Below are 21261 nucleotides of genomic sequence, written 5' to 3' on the forward strand. Positions count from 1 at the left end.
AAACTGGTGCAAATCTTAACAAACCACTGTGAGCTGTGTGAACTTAGCCTAGTAGCTTAACCTCTTTGAGCCTCGGTTTCTTTATGTGTCAAAGATTATAAATGTATTCACATCAAAGGATTGTGAGGAGTGATGTGCTTAGTGGCATGTGGTAAAAGCTCAAGAGCTATAAATTATCCTTACAGGGCAGGCATGTGGTGCAAATGCTCTTGGAAAGATTCCCTGTCCAACCCCTGGGGCAGGGAGGCTGGGGGTCACCCAGGCTCAGGTGTCCTGCTTCTAAGCCTAGGAGACTGCATCCCAGATCTGGGAGTCCCCCTTGTCCCACTCAGGATCGTGTAGAGATTTGGCCACAGCCTTCTTGGAAGGCATCCACCTGTCTCTCATGATCTCAGAGTGGGACCTCCGGTTCCTGCCCATGCTGTCTTCATATCCTGCTAGAAGTCCCTTATTTCTCCGAAGCCCTGAGCAATCCCTTTTGTTCATAAGCCACACCCCAGCATAGTTGAGGCATCTTGGGTCAGCTGCAGCCCACTTACAGATCTGGGGGCAAACTGGGGAGGAGGGAAGGGAATCTGACCCAAATTTTTCAGTCCCTGAAATGGGATTTTGCCTGATTAGCTGGACACCCCAACAAAGGAGGTGCCCCAGGCAGGAGCTCCGTTGAGCGCATAAGGCGCTCTGAGTAGTGGAGACTTCCGCAACGAGGGTCAGAAACAGCCCTATGCAGCACAGCCACAATGCCCCAAGAACCCACGGGCTGGACCCCAAGGGACGTCTTGCAGCCTTGCAGAGTCCCAGCCAACCCAGGCCTCCAGAAGAGCGGAGAGTCAGGGTCGGCTTCGTCCCAACAGGCTCCTCTAGAGCCTCGGCAGCCGGCGGGGAGGCGCGCTCCCCGGTTGAGGGTCAAGGTGACGCGACCAGGACCACGGACTAGAGTCTGGCGTGCCAGATCCGGCCCCGGTCCCGAAACGACTCTCGCCTCCCCGAGGTGGCCTTGGAGAAGTCCGTATTCCTCTCTGGCCACCGTTTCCCAACTAGTGGTAAAAAGAGGCAATGGACGGGATCAGATGCTGGAACCGGAGCGGAAAACGAAGAAGGCATCCCGCGTCCCTGAGTGGCCTGCGGGTCCCCGGCTAGGGCGTCCCCACCCTGGGTACCGGACCCTCCAGCGAAGCGCTCCTAGGGCCGCCTTCCCTCGGGACCCCGCACGCCGCGCCCGTACCTGGCAGCAGCAGTAGCAGCAGCAGCAGCTGCGGTGGCGGCGAGAGCCGGCGGGTGCCCATGGCGCGTCGGCTCGGCCCCGCTCTCCGGGACCGCGCGGACGGGGCGGGCGGACGCGAATGGTCAGGAGCAGGTGCGGCCGACGTGGATGCTGAGGTCTTTCCGCGCAGCTCCGAGTGCAGACGGCGGACTCAGAGCCGTGCGGGCGCGGGGATGCGCGAGGCTCTTCCCTCTGGGCGGCCTTGGGGCTCCGGAGTGAGCGAATCACCCGGAGAGAAGCGTCGCGAGCCCCACGCGGGGCGGGGCGAGTGCCGGAGGTGGGCTCGCGCGGGTGGGGAGAGGGCTGCGGGTCCCCAGTCCCTGAGCCCTGCGGCCTCCTCCCGGGCCCTGGGCAACCCTACGGACCGCTCGACGCCCTACCAGATAGAAGCGGGCACTGTCAGCCTCCAGGGAGGAGAAGGGGCCAATCCCTGTCCCTGTCGCTGGCTTCCGGGGCGTGTGCAGCTACCGCAGGGGACTGGGGACCGCTAGGCTAGAAGGTCGTCTCTATAAAGAACGTCCAGCTCACCCTCAAAACGAGCCTCCCGTATTTGATGTTCTTAAGTAATTGTTAAATATTTTATGCGTGATACGTGTGTGTGTGTGTGTGTGTGTGTGTGTGTGTAGTTTAGGAGGGGGATGGGTAGGTTGGAGTCAGTTAAAACAATATTGGCGATGAGTTGTGGATGATGGAATCTGGAATCTGGTTATACTGTTCTCTCTACTTTAGAACATGTTTGAAATGTTCCTTAATTTAAAAAAAAAAGTATAACAAAAAGAAAAGAAATAAAAAATGAGGTTTGGAGCCATCCACGAGGGCACCTGGCTTCCCACTCTTCCCAATCTGTAGATTTCCCTCTTCTCTTACTACCATTTGCAGTCCTGGGTGTCCCATGGATGCACAGTGACCAGGCAGATGCCCTGGGGTCCCTTGTCTCTCTGGCCACCCACCAGGCATGATAGGGCACCTGAAGTCTTTCCTGATGTAAACAGAGGAGGAAGGTTAACCTTCCTTGCCGGTTCTCTTTTCCTGCTTCAGCAAATGGTGAGTCACCTTCATTTCTTCTGGAAGGGGCTACTATCCACACTTAAAGCAAACAAAAGGAGACAATTTGTGGGATCCAGAAAATGTTTGGAAGACTTGAGGTCCACCTCTAAGGCCCCATTCTCATTCTGCTAGCAAAAGGATCTTCATTTGGAAAATATGGCAAAATCGCATATTCAACATTAAACAGTAATAGGTGGGTATGAGGGATCTTCTTGGGAATAACAGAGATGTTCTAAAACTGGATTATGGTGATAAATGTAATAAAATTCATTAAATTGTACACTATAAAAATGGGTGAATTTATGGTATGTTAAATTATGCCTCAATAAAGTTATTTTTAAATTCAGCAGTAAGAACACTACAACCCAATTTTAAAAATGAGCAAAGGCAGTAAACATTCACCAAAGAGGATATACAGAAGGCAAAAAAGCACATAAAATGATGTTCAACACCACTCGCCATTAGAGAAATAGATTAAAATCAGGATGATATATCTGCTAGGATGGCTAAAAGAAAAACAAATGCTGTCAATACCAAGTCAGAAAAGGATACAGAACAACTGCCTTGCTCACACTTTGCTGGTGAGATTGTGAAATAGTACAGCTACTCCAGAGAACCACTTGACAGTTTCTTTTAATGTTGAAACACATAATCCAGCAATCACACTGCTGAGTTTTTATCTGGAGAAATGAAAACTTTTGCTCACACCCATCCTACATGTGATGTATGTGACAGCTCTATTCATAATTGCCCCAAATTGGAAACAGCTTCAATGTGCTTCAACATCCATAGGATAAAGTACTGCTTGGCATATACACTCAGCAACCTGAATGAATCTCAAAGGTATTATGCTAACCAAAGAAAACAATCTCCAGAGGCTACATACTGTATGATTCCAGTTAAACAGCATTCTCAAAGACACTGAACAATAGTTATAGAAAGAAGGTAGGTGGTTCCCTGGGGTTGGAAGTGAGGTTTGGAGCCATCCACGAGGCTATAAGGAAATGGTAGGGGAAGTTCTTTTGGGTGACAGATCTTTCCTGTGTCCTGATAGTAGTGGTGGTTACACAGATCTATACCTGTTATAATTTGTAGAATTTTTTTAAAAATACTTATTTTTTAGTTGTAGGTGGACACTATATCTTTATTTCATTTTTATGCAGTGCTGAGGATCAAACCCAGTGCCTCATGCATGCTAGCAAGCACTCTACCACTGAGCCACAACTCCAGCCCATAATTCATAGATTATATATTTAAAATGTCATTTTATTGTATAGTAATTTAAAAAATGGAATTTTTAAGTGTTCTCCATTGCACAAATATTCTGAGTGTCTACAACTTGCCAGGCACTGTGGGAAAGACAGTATGCCGGGCGGTGGGAGGGGGATCCATCAGCATGTGAGGGATACAGACCCAAACCAGCCATGATATGAAAGTGGAAAGTGGCCAGAGAGCCATGAGCAAGAGGGCCATTCCTTTCAGGGATGGGGACCAAGGACAGCTGCTTGAAGGAGGAGCAGGAGCCATTCATTCATTCAACAAACATTTATTTCACACCTGCTGTGTGCCAAGCTCAGTCTCAGACCTGGAGCAAACCTGAAGGAGCAAACCCTGCTCTCATGGAGCCCACACTGGTGGTGAGATGTGGACCATAAACATGCTGCCAAATAACTGCACATACTGAGGGGGGCTCGAGGATGGTGATAGGGTAATGTGGTCACTGGGGAGGCTACTTTGAAATGGGAACAGTCTTTAGATGATATTGGAGCAGAGGACCATGGTAGCAGAGCCCTGATTGATGACACCATGGGAAGAGCTTGGGAAGCACAGGGGTGGGGAAGAAGGTTCAGTAGATGCAAAGGCTCTGAGTTGGGAAGGATCTAGAAGCATGTGGAAGACTGAAAGAAGGCTAGTGAGCCTGGAGGACAAGAGAGGATGGAGACAGCTGGGGGTGGAGAGATAGGCTGGGATGTGGGCAAGATGCCTGGCACATAGTAGGTGCTGTTAGTATGCCTGGTGCATGGAAGGAAGATAGGCTGGAATTAAACTGTCTGAAGCCCCCTCCTGTTGGGCTTCCTCGGAGGCATTCAGAATGGACAGCGCAGGACCCCATCCTTGCCCTCTGGCAGCTGTGGCTGCTTTGATGGATTGTTAGCTGATGGTCAGATGTTTATTTAGGGCCTCAACAGCTGTGACCCAGAAGGAAGCAGTGAACTGTCCACCTGGCTGCTCACATCATCTCACCCCACAGCCCAGGGTGCTCTTGGACATGATGGGCAGTCTAGGGCACCTCAGAAGGTGGGTGGGTCAGGAAGAGGGGAGGGAGGAAGAGCCCCACAGTGCCCAGGATGCATACAAACACGAATACCCACAGGAATAGCCGGTCGACCACCATGGCCACATATTTCCAGTCCTCAATGACCTGCAGATAGATAGAAGGGCTGGTTACAGGTGCAGAAAAACTGAGGTCCCTCCTTCCTCTAAGTCAGGTCCTCACCATCTGGTCAGAGACCCCAATGGTCACAATGTGGGCTTGGAACCACATAATGGTATGGCAAGTCCTGAGTCCCAGGCTGGCCTCAATTGAGCAACTCTGTCACTCTCGGCGTCCTCCAACCCAACCTGACCTACCCACTAAGCATTGCAGACCCACCAGGAACTTGGACAGGACAGGAAAGTTAGGAATGTAAGGGGTCATTAATACTGTCATTCCTCAGTATCCTCAGGGGATTGGTTATAAGATCCCCCTGTGGACACCCAAATCAGAGGATGCTTGAGCCCTTTATGTGAAACAGCATAGATTTTGCACATAGCCTATACACATCCTCCTGCAGACTTGCAGACTGTCATCTCTAGATTGCTTACGGTACCTAATATACTATAAATGCTTTGCAAATAATTGTATTTTTTTTAGGAAATGGTGACAAGAAAATTAAGTCCGTAAAAATACAATTTTTTTTGGAATGTTTTTGATCCATGGTTGAATCCATGGGTAGGTTTTGGGGGAAAGCTGTATCACACATTGTAATTTGAAGACCAAATCTGGTTATAAATAAAGGGGGATGAGGCCTGAGGATCATGAAACTCCTTTCTCTCATTTTCACCCCAAATAATCTGCCTGAGCCAGCTCTGCATAAAGAAGATTTGGGGCCCACCTACTTTAGTGGGGGCAGGGCAGTGGGCGCTTACAGAACACCTGGAAATCCTGCTGGTTAATTCGTTCAATTCCGTTCACAGAAGTGTCTGCTATTTCCTCTAATTAAGACTCAGCCTCCTCCTGCCTCATCATCTGGCTAGCTCTCTTGGGCTCACTCTGACTTGCTTTCTTGCTTTCCCTGTCTCTAATCATCTCAGACCCACCTATGAGGTGTGATATTGATAGAAACCTGGCTGGCCTCCAGAGGTGCCCCACAGATGTGCCTGCTTCCTTGGCACAGGGGGAGATGCCCGACATCCTGTTGTCCCTCCCCCATCCCCTGCCCTGGAAGAGCTCAGCAGAGGCTCTGGAGCTGGAAATACAGGCAGGCAGCAGCGGGCAAGCTGACATCAGTGACCCAATTTGTTAGGGCCCCATCAATGGTGTGTGTCTACCACTAGGATAATCCTGTGCCAAAGCAGCCCCCACACCCTCAACCAAACACACTGGCACCTGTCTCTAAGACGCAACAGGCACAGCACAGCTCTCCAACGGCGTGCTTCTTGGCATTCTTGGGTTTCTTTTGGATAACCCTAATTTCAAACAGCTTTTGTGTGTGTGTGTGATTCCCCCCCCCCCTTTTTATATTTTTTGTGCTATTTATAGTGACCAGTTAATCACCAGGGAGGGAGAAAATGTTGAAGATGAGACACTCTGCCCGGGCTAACTCAGGGACGGGCATGTCCTGGAACACAGACCCTGCCCCCCTTGCACAAGAGAAAGTCAGTCAAGCAACAAGTCCACCATGTGTTCAGTGCAGGGCAAGGCACTGGGAGGGGCATGGCAGAGAGATCTGGGTATTGATCCCAGCTCTGCTCTGTGCCAGCTGTGTGACCCAGGACAAGTTAAGAATGTCCCTGAGCCTCACTAGCCCCATTGTAAACTGGGGGTTCTAGTAAAAGCCACTTTGGGGATTCTTGGGAGGGGTGGAAGTAATTTATGTCGGCTTCTGGCAAAGCTCCTGATGTATGTATGGAGCTTAATGAACACTGGTGATTGTGTCAGCAGTGGGTCCTGCCTGGCTCCTCCCTCTAGGGGCTTGAAATTAACGGGGGCTAGAAACAGCAGGAGGCCTGTGAGTGCCAATGGTGTGAGAGGCCTTTAGAAGGGAGAGTGGAGAATGGATGTCAGTTCAGCCAGCTGTGCAGGAGGCCAGGGCTCCTCAACCTCCGATGTGTACTAGAACCACCAGGGATCTGGTTAAAACTGCAGGCTCCTGGATTCTTCTCCCAGGGACCATGGCTCAGTCAGAATGAGTTGCTTCAACTCTGTGGTCTGAAAAACTGCCCAGGTGGTTCTCATTTAGCCAGCAGGGCCCCAGGCGGCAATTAAGGTTTGGGAGGCAATGCATTAGGTGATGGTGAACTCCTGAATGATTTTTTTTAAAACATATTTTTGTTTAGTTATACATGGGCACAATATCTTTATTTTTGTTTATTTATTTTTATGTGGTGTTGAGGATGGAATCCAGGGTCTCACATGTGAGAGGTGAGTGCTCTAGCCCACCCCCCCCACCCCCCCCCACCCCCGAATGATTTTAAATTTTTAGAAGGCAAAATCCTGTAGAGCTGTGCTTCTCAAATTGAAATATGCCTAGAAAATTCCTGGGATCTGGTGAAAATGCAGATTCAGGGAGGGAGGCCTGGGAGAGTCTGCATTTCTCAGCATGTTGCTGCTGCTGGTTCAAGGGCTGCACTCTGAGTAGCTGGGGTGCATAAGAATATCTCATGCCCTATATATGTTCCATTTGTTAGCAGTTCTCTTCTTTCCTTTGCACAGTGTGATTCTGGAGCTTTTCGGGGCCTGCACTTGTCAGTCTGTGCTAACTAATGGAATACCAGTGCTCTCCCTTGAGAATGCAGCTACTGAAAAGGGATTGCAGAAAGACAAGTACAAGGAGATGCCCTCTTTTACCAGCGCAGCTGCAAAGAGGGAGACATCACATAAAAACCCGCACAAAGAATCTCATCTGTGTTGAAATGAGAACATTCACATGAGTACGGAACTTGTTCTGCCTGGTGCATGTGAACATTTCTAACCATTACTGTCTCCTCCTGTATTCAGTTATTATCAAATCCCCCTTAGATGTGTTACTTGTTCAAAGGAGTCACTGGAGACACCCAAGCTCTGTGTTCTGTGAAAGTGAACTCACCCTCATTTCAGAAAGTCTATAATTCTAGCCACCCTACTTCATCATTTATTAGGCTGGTAGCAGCTTTTAATTGATGTTTCCATACTCCTGGAAGATACAGTGCTAGTATGGAATCTTCACAAGTCTGCAGACAAGAACAGATGCCCCTGGTACCCCAGCCCACTTGTGCTCCCTAATGGCTGCAGAGTCATTCCCAGCTCACTTCAGGTGCCTGCATCTCCTCCTTTCTCTGTCTAGGGCCTTCTCCTGCACCAGAGGTGCTTGCTCTAGCAAGCTGATGTAACTGGGAAGAGCAGGGAAGCTATTGTCCTGGAGTCACTGACAACCCACAGGGGATGGGAGCCTCCCTCTAGGGCATCATTCTGAGGCTAGTTCCTGAGAGGGTCTCAGTCAGGACTGTGGGCACCCACAGCAGGATGCTGCTCATTAGTATCCTACAGTGGTTTCCTCCTTCTCCTGCTTCCTCACTGTGCTCTCTGGGGTCACCTGTCAAATAAACTACCTGCGCTCAAACCCATCTCAGGATCTGCTTTTGAGGAACCCAAAAACAAACACAGAAAGATCATTGCTCCTTCTGTCTTCTTCCCTGTGCACGCAGCTATAATAAAACCCATTTCAGATGTGGATTCCGAGGAATTTGAGAGTCCTTATCTCATACGAATTAACTGCAAAAAAATGGCAGGGAACAGACATTGTTATCTGAGCCCCTTCTACTGGACATGTGGGCAGGGTTAGGGACTTACACTCTGGTCTTCATCGTCACTCTTCATGTGCTGGGCAATGAAGCTGACACCCTCCAAAGCCTCCTGCACATCCTGCCGGAACCTCCCAGAGGACCTCTGCCTGAAATCTCTGGGGATGCCTGCTGAGTGGGAGCCAGCTGGAGACTTGGGCGCCGCAGGGGCAGGGTTCATAAAGTACATGGAGTTCCCGTAGAGGTTAGAGGGACTGGCAGGGCCCACAGCAGAGGTGGCAGTGGCCTCAGTCTTAGTCAGGTACAACTGGGTGGGCAGGGGGGCCTTGGCCGGGCTGCTGTCAAGGCCAAGTCTCTTCATGAAGAGGAAGGTAGGCAGCTTGTGCAGGAAACAGCGCTTAACCCAGGGCGCCATGGTGTGGGTGCTGGGTGAGCGGTGGTGCACATTGAGCACACACACGGTAGTGACAATGGAGAAGGTGACCAGCACCATGGTGAACATGAGGTACTTGCCGATGAGTGGCACATCAAGGGAGGTGGGAGGCACAATCTTGGAGATGAGCAGCAGGAAGAAGGTGAGCGCCAGGAGTACAGAGATGCACAGCGTCATCTTCTCCCCACAGTCAGACGGCAGGTAGAAGACCAGGATGGCCAGTGACGTGATAAGCACGCAGGGGATGATGAGGTTGATGGTGTAGAAAAGCGGCTTTCGCTTGATGATGAAGTCATAGGTCACGTCCACATAGCTGGGGTCCTGTGGGTTCACTGTCCTTCGCCCTGGGAGGGCTACTATGTCCCACTCACCACTGGGAGTAAAGTCATCTAAACTGGCTGTGGGTGACTTAAGGACCATGTCGATTTCCGTGTGGTCGTAGGTCCACGAGCGAAACTTGAGGGTGCAGTTCTGCTGGTCGAAGGGAAAATGCTTCACCTCGATCTTGCAGGCACTCTTGTAGATGGCAGGGGGCAGCCACAGAATGCTGCCATTGGAGCGGACCACCACGTTGGTGTAGACAGACACCTCATAGGTCCCATCAGCACTGGGGCGAGGATAGGGTGTGGAGGAGAACATCATGAAACCCGCAGAAAAGGCCAGCCTGTTCTCTGGGCTCCTGGAGGAGCTCTTGGGGATTATTCCCACTAATCACCCTGTCTCAGTAAATGGGGCCTGCTTTTCTTGACATCTGGGGCACCAAGAGAGCCCCACCACGATAGAGTCTGAAAGCTTCACTCGGAACAGCTCATTTAAGCCTCTCAATAGTCCATTGAGGTGGGCTTTTTTGTTACCCCACTTTATACATGGGAAAACCAAGTCTCAGAGAAGTGACTTCTTTAAGGTCAGAAAGCTAGTAAACAATATAGCTGAGATTTGAACTCAGGTTTGTCTGTCCCTTGATACAGTCTCCGGCCTTAAACTCCTGGGCTCAAGTGATTCTCTTGCCTCAGCCTCATGAGAAACTGGGACTACTGGTGCATGCCACTGTACCTGGCCAACCTAAGATATTTACACACTAATTTGGTGCCACCAAAACTCAATGCTGATAAAGCAACTGAGGCTCAAAAAGTCAGAATAGAGACAAGTAGAGTATGGGACTAGGGGTCAGGATGCTGTCCTGGTCCCAGCTGTGCAGAGTGACTCAGACAAGGCCCTTGCCTTGTCTGGATCTTGCCCTCTCTGGGTCTCCAACTTCCTTCTTAGCTGAGGGCTCTGGCTCTAATCATCTCTATTTTTCTTCCAGTCTGGTGGCCTAGAGGTATGGCTGAAGTACAGATGAAATCTAGGGTTGAACTCAGACTTGGATAACCCCTCAAGGATGGGCCTGCTGCCCTGGCCCAACCCTCACGGGATCTTAGCCCACCCTCTGTCACTCACTTGTTGTATAGCACAATGTCAGGCAACCAGACGCGCTTTGCAGGGATCCTCAGGATATTCACACCCTCGTAGCGGGAGCTGTTCCAGGCCAGGCGGTAGTCAGTCCACTCCTGAGCAGACAGGCAAGTCTCCATCACTTGTATATCCATCACCACAAAAAGGTAGCCCTAGGGGAAACACCTCCTGGGCTGGGGACCTTGCAGGGCACTTACCTGTTTCAGCCAGACGTTGGTGGTCATGATCTGTTCTCGCTCATTCTGGGGAAGGAAATGGGGCCATCAGTTGACCATGAAGGAGGAGCCCTCACTAATGGGTCACGCTGTATTTCATAAAAGGCTCTGAGCTCCAGGCCTATGTGACCAACTGCTGTCCCAACATCTCATAAATGGCTCAGAGTTATTTCATACCCAGAACATCAGGGGTAAAGCTCATTATCTTTTCCCAAGCCTTGTTCCCTTTTGGAGTTATTAGAGAATGGCACCTCCAGTCATTCATTCCATAAACCAGAAACTTGGAAGTTGTTCTCTGACACCCTCTTCTTTGATCCATCCATAAGTCCTGTTGATTACATCTCCTACATGCATCTCAAATTTATCTGCTTCTTTCCATCTCTACTGCTACCATCATCAATCATTTGGACTAATGCAGTCACTTCCTAATAGGTCTTCTGGATCTGCTCTGGCCTGTCTTTAGTCTTTTCTCTGCAGGTTGGTCCCATTAGAATATCAATTTCTTAGACTATGTGATCTGATCAAACCCTCCTGCTTCCCCAGCTCATCTAAAATAAAAGCCAAAGGTGTGTGTGTACCAGGTCCTAATAATCTGCCTCTGACTCAGTCCCATTCATAACCTTGTATCTCAATATGGTCCCAGCTGCTCACTCCACTTCAGCTATGCTTGTCTCTTTGCTCCTGCCTTTATATACTCTGTTCCTTTTTCCTGAAAATCTATGCAGTGACTTCCTCACTTTCTTTAGATATTGGAAATGTCAAATGATCAGAGAAGTCCTCCCCAACCTTCCCACATAAAATAGCACCCATGTCCCTCTCCCCTTATCTTACCTTGTTTTTCTTCAAAGAACTTATAACCAGGGAACATTATCTTTTTGTGTATTGCCACCACCTCCCACTAGAATTCAAAAACCTTGAGGAAAGACAACAACCAGAAGAGCAACTGGTACGTGTCACCTACCTGATAAGTATTTTCTGAATGAGTATATGAATCCTACCATCATAATCCAGGCCACCCTTATTCATCTCTTACCTGGACCACTGCAAGACCCTCCTAGCTGGTCTGTGACTACTTTGTACACCATCACTGCACACACTCACTCATCTATATTTTCCTTTACAGCCAGAATGAAAATTTCCGAACTTCCTGCCATTTTCCACTCAATCACTTCTGTGGCTTCCCTTACATACAGAATAAAAATCTAATCCCTCTATAGGGTTTACAGGATTTTTTCAACTTCCCCAGCCTCATTCACCTTCCTGTGTTTCTTTAGTCTGTTCTCCAGCCCTGCTGGGCTTCCTTAGTTCTCTGAATGTGTCTTGTGCTCTCAGTTTGCACCATTTTCCTGCCTTCTCTTCATCAAGTTAACTTCCATGTCCTGATTTCAGCTTGGTGATTGTTTCTTCAAGGAACCTGCCCTAAACCCTTAACTGGGTAAGCCTATTAATATGACAAAGCTAAACTGCCAGGAACAGAGAACCAGAGAAACATAGGCTTAAATAAAGTAGAAGTTTATGTCCTTCTCATGCAACATTTTGGACATAAATGGTGGTTCTGCTCTACAAAATCCTCAGATACTCAGGTTCCTTCCACCTTTCTTTTCTATTACACCAAGAGTGTGACCCCCATCTGCATGGTTCAAGATGTTGGAATACCAAACACAACATCCACATTCTTGGTTATTAGGAGCAGGGAAAAAAGGGATGGATACATGCCCCCTGTCTCATTTTGATTAGAATATTTAGGCCATTTATATTTAATATAGTTACTGATATAGAGATGGCCCCCCAATTTTTAAAAATATTTATCTTTTAGTTATAATTGGACACAATATCTTTCTTTCTTTCTTTCTTTATTTTTATGTGTGCTGAGGACTGAACCCAGGGCCTTGCACGTGCTAGGCAAGCACTCTACCACTGAACCACAATCTGGCCCAATTTTTTTTCCAGCCCAATTTAAAAAATATATTTTTAGTTGTAAATGAACACAATACCTTTATTGATTGATTGATTGATTGACTGATGTGGTACTGAGGTTTGAACCCAATGCCTCACAAATGCTAAATAAGCACTCTACCACTGAGCTACAACTCCAGCCTGGCCCCCAACTTTTGATGGTTCAACTTGTGATTTCTTTTTTTTAACTTTACAATAGTTTATCAGGGTAGTAAACACCTTTTGACTTACAATAATTGTTACTTACAGTGGGTTTATTGGTACATAACTCCATCTCAGGTTGAGGAGCATCTGTATTTGAGTTTAAACCTATCATCTATTTGTTTTGTGTTTACTCTTTCTGTTGACTTGTTTTGGAATCTTTTATTATTCCATTTCCCCCTACCTTCATGTGACCCTTTCCTTAGTAGTTACCCTAGAGATTATACTATACATATTTGATGTTATAATCTAATATAAATTAGTACTTTTACCACTTCCAGAAAAAGGCAAGGACTTTAAAACCTTTCAACTCCATCTACTCACTCCAGACTTTTGGGCTACTCTTCTCATATATTGAATTCTATGTAAATTAAAACATTGCAAGATGTTTTTATTGTATTATAGCATCAATGTCAACTTAAATTCACCCATCCAGTTACCCTTTTTGTTGTGCTTCATTCATTCTTGCTCAATCTGGGATCATTTTCCTAGTAGCAAAAGAACAACCTTTAGCATTTCCTTTAATATTAAATCTTCTGATGTTAAATTATCTATTTTTTATTTTTAGTCTGAAAATGTCATCATTTCACCTTAATTTTTGAAAGAGTCCTTCAAAATCCTTATCTAATTCTAGGGTTTGCAGGTTTTTCCCTGGCTGTAACGCTTTCAAAATGCCATCCAATGTTCTGACTTCCATATTCAGCAGTTAATTTTATTGTTATTCTTATCTTTTTGCTTTGTTTTCTTCTTTCTTTTCCTGGATGCTCTTAAGATTTTCTGTCTTTGGTTGTCAGGAATTTGAATATGATGTATTTGGGTATGGGTTTCGTTTTGTTTTGTTGTCTCTCATGGGGTCTCATAGAGCCTCTTGAATCTGTAACTTCATATCCTTGTTCAGTTTTGGAAAATTCTCAGCCAATATCACTTCAATTATTGCTTCTGTCTTATTATTTATCTCCATTTCTTCTGGGACTCCAAATATACATTAGCCTTGTTTAAATAGTATAACTATCTATCTCCTACTTTGTATTTTCATTCATTCTTCTCCTTGGTTTGTATTGATGCTTTCTATTGAGCTGTCTTCCAGTTCACTAATTTTCTCTTCTGCTATGACCAACCTGCTATGAAACCCACCCAATGATTTTTTTCCAATGAGTTTTAAATTATAGTCTTTGTATGTTTTTGGCTTTAGAATTTACCTTTTTCCCCCCTTTTTATAATAACCAGTTCCCTGGAGAAATTCTCCATCTTCATAATTTTCTTTGAGCATATCTACCACTGAGCTATACCTTGGGCTCATTTTCTTAGCCTCTTAGCCTTACACTGCTTACCAACCATCAAAGGTAAGGTAAAGCATCACAGACTATCAGGTTCACCTCCTGGAACCTGGACACTCAAACACATGTATATTTCTTCCTTTGGCATTTATTTTTCTCTGTCTTTTCTAATTGTTCTTCTAGAAAGGCTAATCTGCAACAAGCAATTCTGCCATCACTGAAAGTCAAAAACCTTCATCTGTCTTAAAAAACACTTTTTTGAGTTGAGATATAATTCACACACAGTGAAATATGCTGATCTTAAATGCACTGTTTGATCAGTTTTAACAAATGCATTACCCATGTAATCCACCTCATTTCTATCATCAAGAAAGTTTTCTTGTGCTTTAGTCCTGCCTCTCACTCCCCTTCACTTCCCCTGAATGTGCCCGAGGACATTGGTTCAGGACCCTAGTCTACCCTGCAAAGAGCTACTTGGACCTGTCTTACTTAGCACAAACTCCTCACCTTTCCCTAGAACTTTCTGTCTTTAAACTAGTTGTGCCTCCCTCCTCAAAAAAAAAAAAAAAGAAAAAAGAAAAGAAAGAAAAGAAAAAAGAATAAATCCTGGAAAAAGAAAGACCCCCCCCCCAAAGAAACCCCATAAATATTTCCTTTATGTACAAGCCTTTGGGAATACAACAGCTCACAGTGGTACCTGGAGGGGCAGGAGCTGGAGGCTGTGTCCCCTCCCCTTACTGGTAGCCTCTATCACTCTACAGGGCCTGCAGAGCAGATCTGGCAGGGGCAGCATGAGCCTGGAAGCTTGATCAGGGCGGCCTGCCTGCTTGCCCTCACCAGAGCAGCAGCTGCACAGCAGCGCCTGGGGCTCACCCTATTAAGCAAAAAGGAGTTGGCTGGACAATAACACTCAGACCTGGCTGTGGGACACGGAGAGGAACAGGGAGTCAAGAGTTCCATCCTGCCCAGTCCTCCCCATCTCCTGACTGTGCTACCTCCTAGGGGATGGGGCCAGATGTTCATTTGGCCCAAGCCTTTTCGGGCCCTATAGTTTTGAGAGGCTAGGTTTGTGGTGGCCAATGGTGTTGGAGAGAGGTGGTAAGAAGGAGAAGGAATGGATACTGTTGGATAGGCAGAATAACTTCTTACATTCTGTAGCACAGCAGGACAAATATGGTTGACAACAATTAATTGAATATTTGTTTGTTCTTTTCCTTATTCTGTCTGCCTGTCTCTCTCTTTCTCTCCCCACCCCCTCTCTTTGGAATCTGAGCATTGAACCAGGGTCTTGTGTGTACTAGGCAAGTGCTATACCACTGAGCTACATCCCCAGCCCTGAATATTTCAAAATAATTAATAAAGAAGAATTTGAGTGTTCCCAACACAAAGGAATGATATATGTCTGAGATGATAAGTCCATTACCTTGATCTGATCATTACACATTGTACACATGTATTAAAATGTTACACTGTACTTCATAAATTTGTACAATCACTGAGTCAAATATATATTAATTACACTTTTGAAAAAACAGAAAGAAAAATGATGAAAATCTGGAACCTTGCCCAGAAATCTGAGCAATGCCAGAAACCAAACTCTAGTCCCTTGACTCCCAGCTCTGTGCACTGAATGGCCATTCCTTTCCCTGAGACCTGGCAGGGGCCTCTGAAAACCCACCCTGCGCTTTCTCCTGAGACTTGAGCCCCAGCTGCCTCTGCACCTACCACGCTGATGAGCTGGGCCAGGGAGAGCTGCAGCTGGATGGAGATGAGCTGCGAGGAACTGGTGGCTGGCCGGATCAGGTTGTTGTAGCGGGTTTTGTTCAGAAGGTCATCCATCAGCTTCTCCTCAGCATTGGCCATACGACAGTCCCCTGGGAAATGGCAGAGTCAGACCCACCGAGCCCTCGTCCAGTCAACCCCCACTTCAGTTAGGGCAGTGAAGGGTAGAGCTGTGAGCCTGGAGAGTAGGGTGCCCTTGGTGCCCACTGATGGCAATAAGAGCACGGCAGGCCTGCCTCTTCTTGGGGACATCAAACTAAACAGTCAAGCCAGAGCTCACCTCTCTCCTCCCATGCCATACCACTTTGTCCTTCTGTTTCCTCTAGCAATGAATGGCATCCCATGCACCATACATCCAGTCTCAAACCTGGACATCCTCTCCTCCCTTGGTTTATTCAAGTGGCCATCTAGGCCAGTCTAGTCTACTTTCCAAGACCCCCAGTCTGTCCTTCCATCTCCCACACACTCCAACAGCCAAGGCCCTAGCTTACCTCCCCTGCTCTGAACTCTTCCAGTAGCCTCCTTGCTGGTCCCACCTGCCTCTGCCATCCATGTGTCCTGTAGTGCCAGGGTGATCTTCAGATTGCACACTGGCTCAGGGTTCTTCCTTACCCACAACCTCTCATAATTGAAGGCAGAGTTAAGACCCAAATATTTCAACTTGGCATTCAAGGCCTTTTGCTCCTAGCACTGACTTATCTTTCTCAACCTCATATCCTCTTGCCTGTTCACCTTGATGCTAGACACTCTATACTCTGGCCATACCTACAGCTTGCTTCCCACCTTGTGGTCTTCACTGACTCTCTCCTTGTTTTTTGAGCATAATTATTTCTTCTGACAGGATTGCCTCAAGCCCACCAGCTATCTAGGTGTCTAGCCTGTGCCAGGTCCTGTGCTACTGTGCTATGTGCTGGGGATAATGGCAAACAAAACCTATAAACAGACTTGGGAGGCTAAGGCAGGAGAATTGCAAGTTTGAGGCCACCCTTGGTGACTTAGTTAGACCCTGTCTCAAAATAAAATAAAAAGGACTAGGGATGTAGTTCAGTCATAGAGTGCTCACCTAGAATGTGTAAAGCCCTGGGTTTCACACCTTACCACAAACTCAAAGCAAAAATACCCAAAACAGATATGGTTCCTGCTCTCAGCATACAGTACAAGGGAGGAGCATTATGACTCAAATATGGGTTTGCACACAGAACTGGGTGCACAGCAGTGTTTCCCCTAAGAAGAAAAGGAGAGGGATAGCCTGGATTCAGACTTAGATCTACAGAGCACTAAGTCCCTTTGAGACACCAAATGAAGTGTTCCAGTTGGCAGGTGGCTCCTGGCATCAAGCTGAAAGGAGAGGCCTTGGCTCAGAGCCACATCCAGCTCTCAATGTTAGTGTAGCCTCTTGCAGGGAGTCAGAGCTAGCCATTACCCTGCTCCCCAGCAAGTCCCCAGGTCTACCCCCAGATCACACCTCAGATCTCTTGCCAAGTGGTATTTCAATCTTTGTTTCATCTCCCTCACGCATCTGGGAATGAATGTGAGTTCAAGGACTTGAGCTTGTACTAGCTGTCTTCAGGGAGGATGTGTCAGGTATGGTGGAGGGGGCAGTTGGAAAGAGGCAGACTCAGAAGAAGATCAAGGACGTGTGAACAGGATTACCCAGGAGCAGGAAAAGAGATGAGAGTGGCCAGAGGAAACAGTGTTGTGGCAGGAGAGCAGACGGAGTAGGGGGTGGGGGATAAAGGAATAGGGATGGGGGTGGCGATGCTGGCGAGGGGCCGCCTGGCTCACCAGGCCAGGGGTGTGATTTCATCCTCCCCGCCCCTACCAGCCATTCACTAAGTCTTACCAAATCCCTTCCTCTTTGGACAGGGCCAGGGGTCCCAGAGCATGGATCACCCCAGTCAAGCAGGTCTGAGGTGGGCTCCTGGGTGAGTGCTGGGCTGGACACATGGTCATGAGAAGCAGCTGCCACCCTGCCTACTCCATGCACTTTCCAATTCGCTGCCTATCTGGAGCAGATGCAATATTTAGTGCCTTGTGAAAGATGCTCCCAGCGCACCTGCTGCCTGCTGTCCCTCCCCCAGACTACCCTGGGTTCACCTGATGGGGGTCCTGTAGATGCCTGGCCTAGATTCTTTTTTTTTTTTAAGTTTTTTTTCTTTTTCTTTTTTTTTTTTTATAAATATTTATTTTTTAGTTATAGTTGGACACAATACCTTTATTTCACTTATTTATTTTATTTTTATGTGGTGCTGAGGATCGAACCCAGGGCCTTGTGCATGTGAGGCAAGTGCTCTACCGCTGAGCCACAACCCCAGCCCTGGCCTAGATTCTTAACACTGCTTCTCAAAGCTGGGATCCCCTCTCCCAGAGGCCAGCTGCTGGAATACTGGGTCAGGAAAGGCACTCTGTATCTCCAGCCTACACGTAGGTCCCTCCCAGAGTCCTTCTTTAGTACACCTATTTCAGCTGACCCCTCATTTCATAGTAAAGGGAATGACTTTCCCAGAACCATCTGGCATGTCTGAGGCAACTCTGTGGTCAGAATCCGCAGTTCCCAGGCTTCGACGTTGCAATACTATGGGAGGCTGGATTCTGCATCTCTGTAGCCCCAGGAAGCTGGTTCCCTGGGAGTCTTCAGAGTCTAGGATTGCTGCGTAGCTGTGGGGGTTCATGATTCAGCTATAAACGTGCCTGATGAGCTCAGCTTGCTCACCTGTGACCTGTCCTGCCTCTGAGGCATTCAACTAACCTGAGGGACCCTTCCCCATCTTGAGGACCAGCAATGGGCTCCATAGTTAAAAGTCCCAAGAACCTTAGACTATTTACCCAATCTTGTATTTTTCAATTGGGGAAACTGAGATCAAAGAAGGAAGGGATTTATTCAAGGACCCCCAGCAAGTCAGACCAGAGTCAGGTCTAGGAGTCTCTTTCAAACAAAGACTCTCCCCTGACCATGTGACTTTATGACTTGGCTTGTGGGGTGTTTTTTTTTGTTTTGTTTTGTTTTGTTTGTTTGTTTGTTTAACTGAGGTTTTAACTTGGGGTGCTTTACCATTAAGCTACATTTCCCAATCCTTTTTTATTTTTTATTTAGAGATAGGGTCTCACTAAGTTGTTCAGGGTCTCACTAAGTTGCTGATTCTGGCTCAGCCTCCTGAATCACTGGGATTATAGGAAGGCACAACCATGCCTGGCTTGTGCCCTTGTTAACTTCACCCCCTAAGGAAACTGCCCTGTCAGAGGCCATAATTGGTATTGTTTGATTATGGGGTGGGGGTAGTGTCCATACCTGCACCTGTGTTTGTATTTATGAGTGTGTCTGTATGCATGTATGTGCACACACCTGCACACACATGAAGGGGTAATAATGACCAGCCCTATGGGCTGGGATGCACAGTTCCTAAAAAGCAGAGGGGGGGTGCACCAGAACATCACAATTAGTCTTTCCAATCTGCTGCCTAATGCTTGCAAGGCCTGCTGGGTTAAAAAGACAAGGAACAGAACTTTCACCCCACACACACCCCCAGGTGTGGGTCAGAACAGGTAAAAGCTCCTGGGCACAACTGGAGTTACTTCTCATACTGCCTGCTTGCAGAGTGAAACAGAAGCCACCACTAGGGGTCAGCCATCACCCAATGATTCTGATGAGGAGTGGTCCTCCCCAGGGGTTTGCCTCTGGAGGCTGTCTTTGAAAAAACAGCTCCCCCAAATAAAGGGCCTAACAATCTAAGAGGCAGCTGTAGCTGAAATTCTAAATTGTATGTGTGTCTAGTCTGAAAAAGCACATCTGATCTAAAAATGAGTGACATAACTATTATTTTGGAATACAACTACAGAAAGTAAGGGTAACAAAATGTTACTGGCAAGTAGGCATCTGCAAGGCAGGAATTATCAGTTGGAGTGTGTGTCCCTAACTGAGGAAGGGCACACAAGAGTTTGTCAAAAGGCAACTGTGGATTTTTTTTAAAAGTTGAGAGTTGATCTTTTACAAGAAGCTTATCATACACTATCAGTGCTTCTCCAACCACATGAATCACCTGGATGTATGAATCACCTGGATGTACAAAAGCGGATTCCCAGGTTGTTTCCAAAGATTTTGATCTCTTGAGCCTGGGATGGGGCCCAAGAATCTATATTGGGCAATTCAGGCTGTCTCCCAGAATCACACTTTAGAAACACTACAACTGCCCCACATAGGACATATCATCTCCATAGAATAGATAGGGAAATTGAGGCCCAAAGAGGGGGAAAAGATTGGCACAGGGTCACCCAGCAAGTGTTGGCAAAGCCACGATGCACACATTGCTTGTGCGCTCCGCTTTCCCATAGGAACTTTACATGATCCCTCTACTCCTGCCTTCAGCACTTCCTGTGCCCTGTCTCTCTGTCTGAGGAAGATGTAGCCGTAGGCTTCTGGGCTGACTGGGGCCCAGGGACAAGTTTGGGACAGAGTACAGGAGCTGAAAGTGTCCTTGGAACTCTGGTGGGACAACTGAGGCCCAGAGAAGACAATCCTCAAACGTCTGAACTCTGCCTGGAGAGGGGTCGAAGGGTGGACTAGGTCTCCTTTCCAAGTGTCAGAGATGAGATCGCAGGCCTCTGAGTGAAGGCTCCACTTCACCAGCCTGGCCCTCAGCCAAGCCAGAGTTGGGGACCGGAGGTGGTGATGACATAAAATGTGTTTTCTGGGAGATCCGCCCCCAAAGTGCAATTAAGGCCAGTCCTTTTCCCGCTTGGCTGTTTCTCCAGCGCTAAAAGTGTGGGGGGAGACTGAGCAGTGGACTTGATCCAGGGTTTTTACAGCGCCGCCGGGTTGCAGGCTTCTTCGTTGCGCTCAGTCTTCACGAAAGTCACCTCTTAAGTAAGGAAGGGGCCTTGACCCTGTCCAGACCGGGAGTCGCTGCCCCCAGCTTCCCTTTGCGCTGGGGCTGAGCAGAGCTGTCTATAGAGGCGGGACTACCGAGCTCGGATGCCTAGCCCAAAGACACTGGCCACTGGAGAGTGGCCCGGGTGCAAAGGGAAAGGTGGCCCCCACCCCAAACCTCGCAGACCCACCCAGGCCCGCCCCTACTGCCTCTGCAAGCGGGCTCAGCCCCGCCCACACCCCCATTTGGCTGGGACACCCTCGGGCCACTCCCCCAGTCCACCCCCACCCACTCTCAGGGCATCCTCCGTTTCCTCCCCTGTGGCCATTCCAGCCCCTCTTAGCCTGACCCAGGCTCCTCTCCCTTTTTGCCCCCAAATAACTCACCGCGCCTGCAAAGGACGACCAGGGAGAAGAGGACTAGCTGGTGCGCGCTCCTCATGGCGGGCGGGGGCCGTGGTGGCAGCCGCGGAGCGCTCAACTGTGGGGTCACCCAGGCACAGCTAGCAGGCGAGTGAGAGCTGATTCTGGTCCCAGAGGTATGACGCGCGAGAGGAGCGGGCACTAAGACCCAGAGGACAGCCTCGCGCGCCCCGCGTGGGCAGCAGTATGAGCCCCGCCCACGCGTGGATGAGGCGTGACTGGGCAGGAGAGAGCCCGGGCTGGGCGGGCTGGCCAGACCTGGTCACCGTGGGTCGTCAGTGGCTGTCTTGGGTACTTTCTGA

At 48.1% G+C, this 21261-nt stretch overlaps 1 protein-coding gene across 1 annotated transcript; it reads right to left on the reverse strand.

Moving 5' to 3' along the window:
* Positions 1-3883: 3883 nt before the first annotated feature.
* Positions 3884-21054, reverse strand: Chrnb4 (cholinergic receptor nicotinic beta 4 subunit). The gene is made up of 6 exons (XM_046427866.2): positions 20924-21054; positions 15616-15764; positions 10439-10483; positions 10227-10336; positions 8403-9393; positions 3884-4733 (listed from the first exon to the last, which is right to left on the reverse strand). Exons 1-6 carry the CDS (start codon positions 20976-20978, stop codon positions 4593-4595), a joined length of 1491 nt encoding a protein of 496 aa, XP_046283822.1. The 5' UTR covers positions 20979-21054; the 3' UTR covers positions 3884-4592.
* Positions 21055-21261: the final 207 nt, after the last annotated feature.

This window comes from Marmota monax, unplaced genomic scaffold, assembly GCF_021218885.2.
Source record: "Marmota monax isolate L192 unplaced genomic scaffold, Marmota_monax_Labrador192_F-V1.1 WCK01_AAM20220418_F8-fsc00111, whole genome shotgun sequence".
NCBI lineage: Eukaryota > Metazoa > Chordata > Mammalia > Rodentia > Sciuridae > Marmota > Marmota monax.

Coding starts and splice junctions, on each gene's coding strand:
- Chrnb4 (XM_046427866.2), bottom strand. CDS start 20,978: ATGAGGAGCGCGCACCAGCTAGTCCTCTTCTCCCTGGTCGTCCTTTGC. Junction 15,765..20,923: donor GGTCGTCCTTTGCAGGCGCG/GTGAGTTATTTG, acceptor GCCATTTCCCAG/GGGACTGTCGTATGGCCAAT. Junction 10,337..10,438: donor CCAACGTCTGGCTGAAACAG/GTAAGTGCCCTG, acceptor CTGTCTGCTCAG/GAGTGGACTGACTACCGCCT.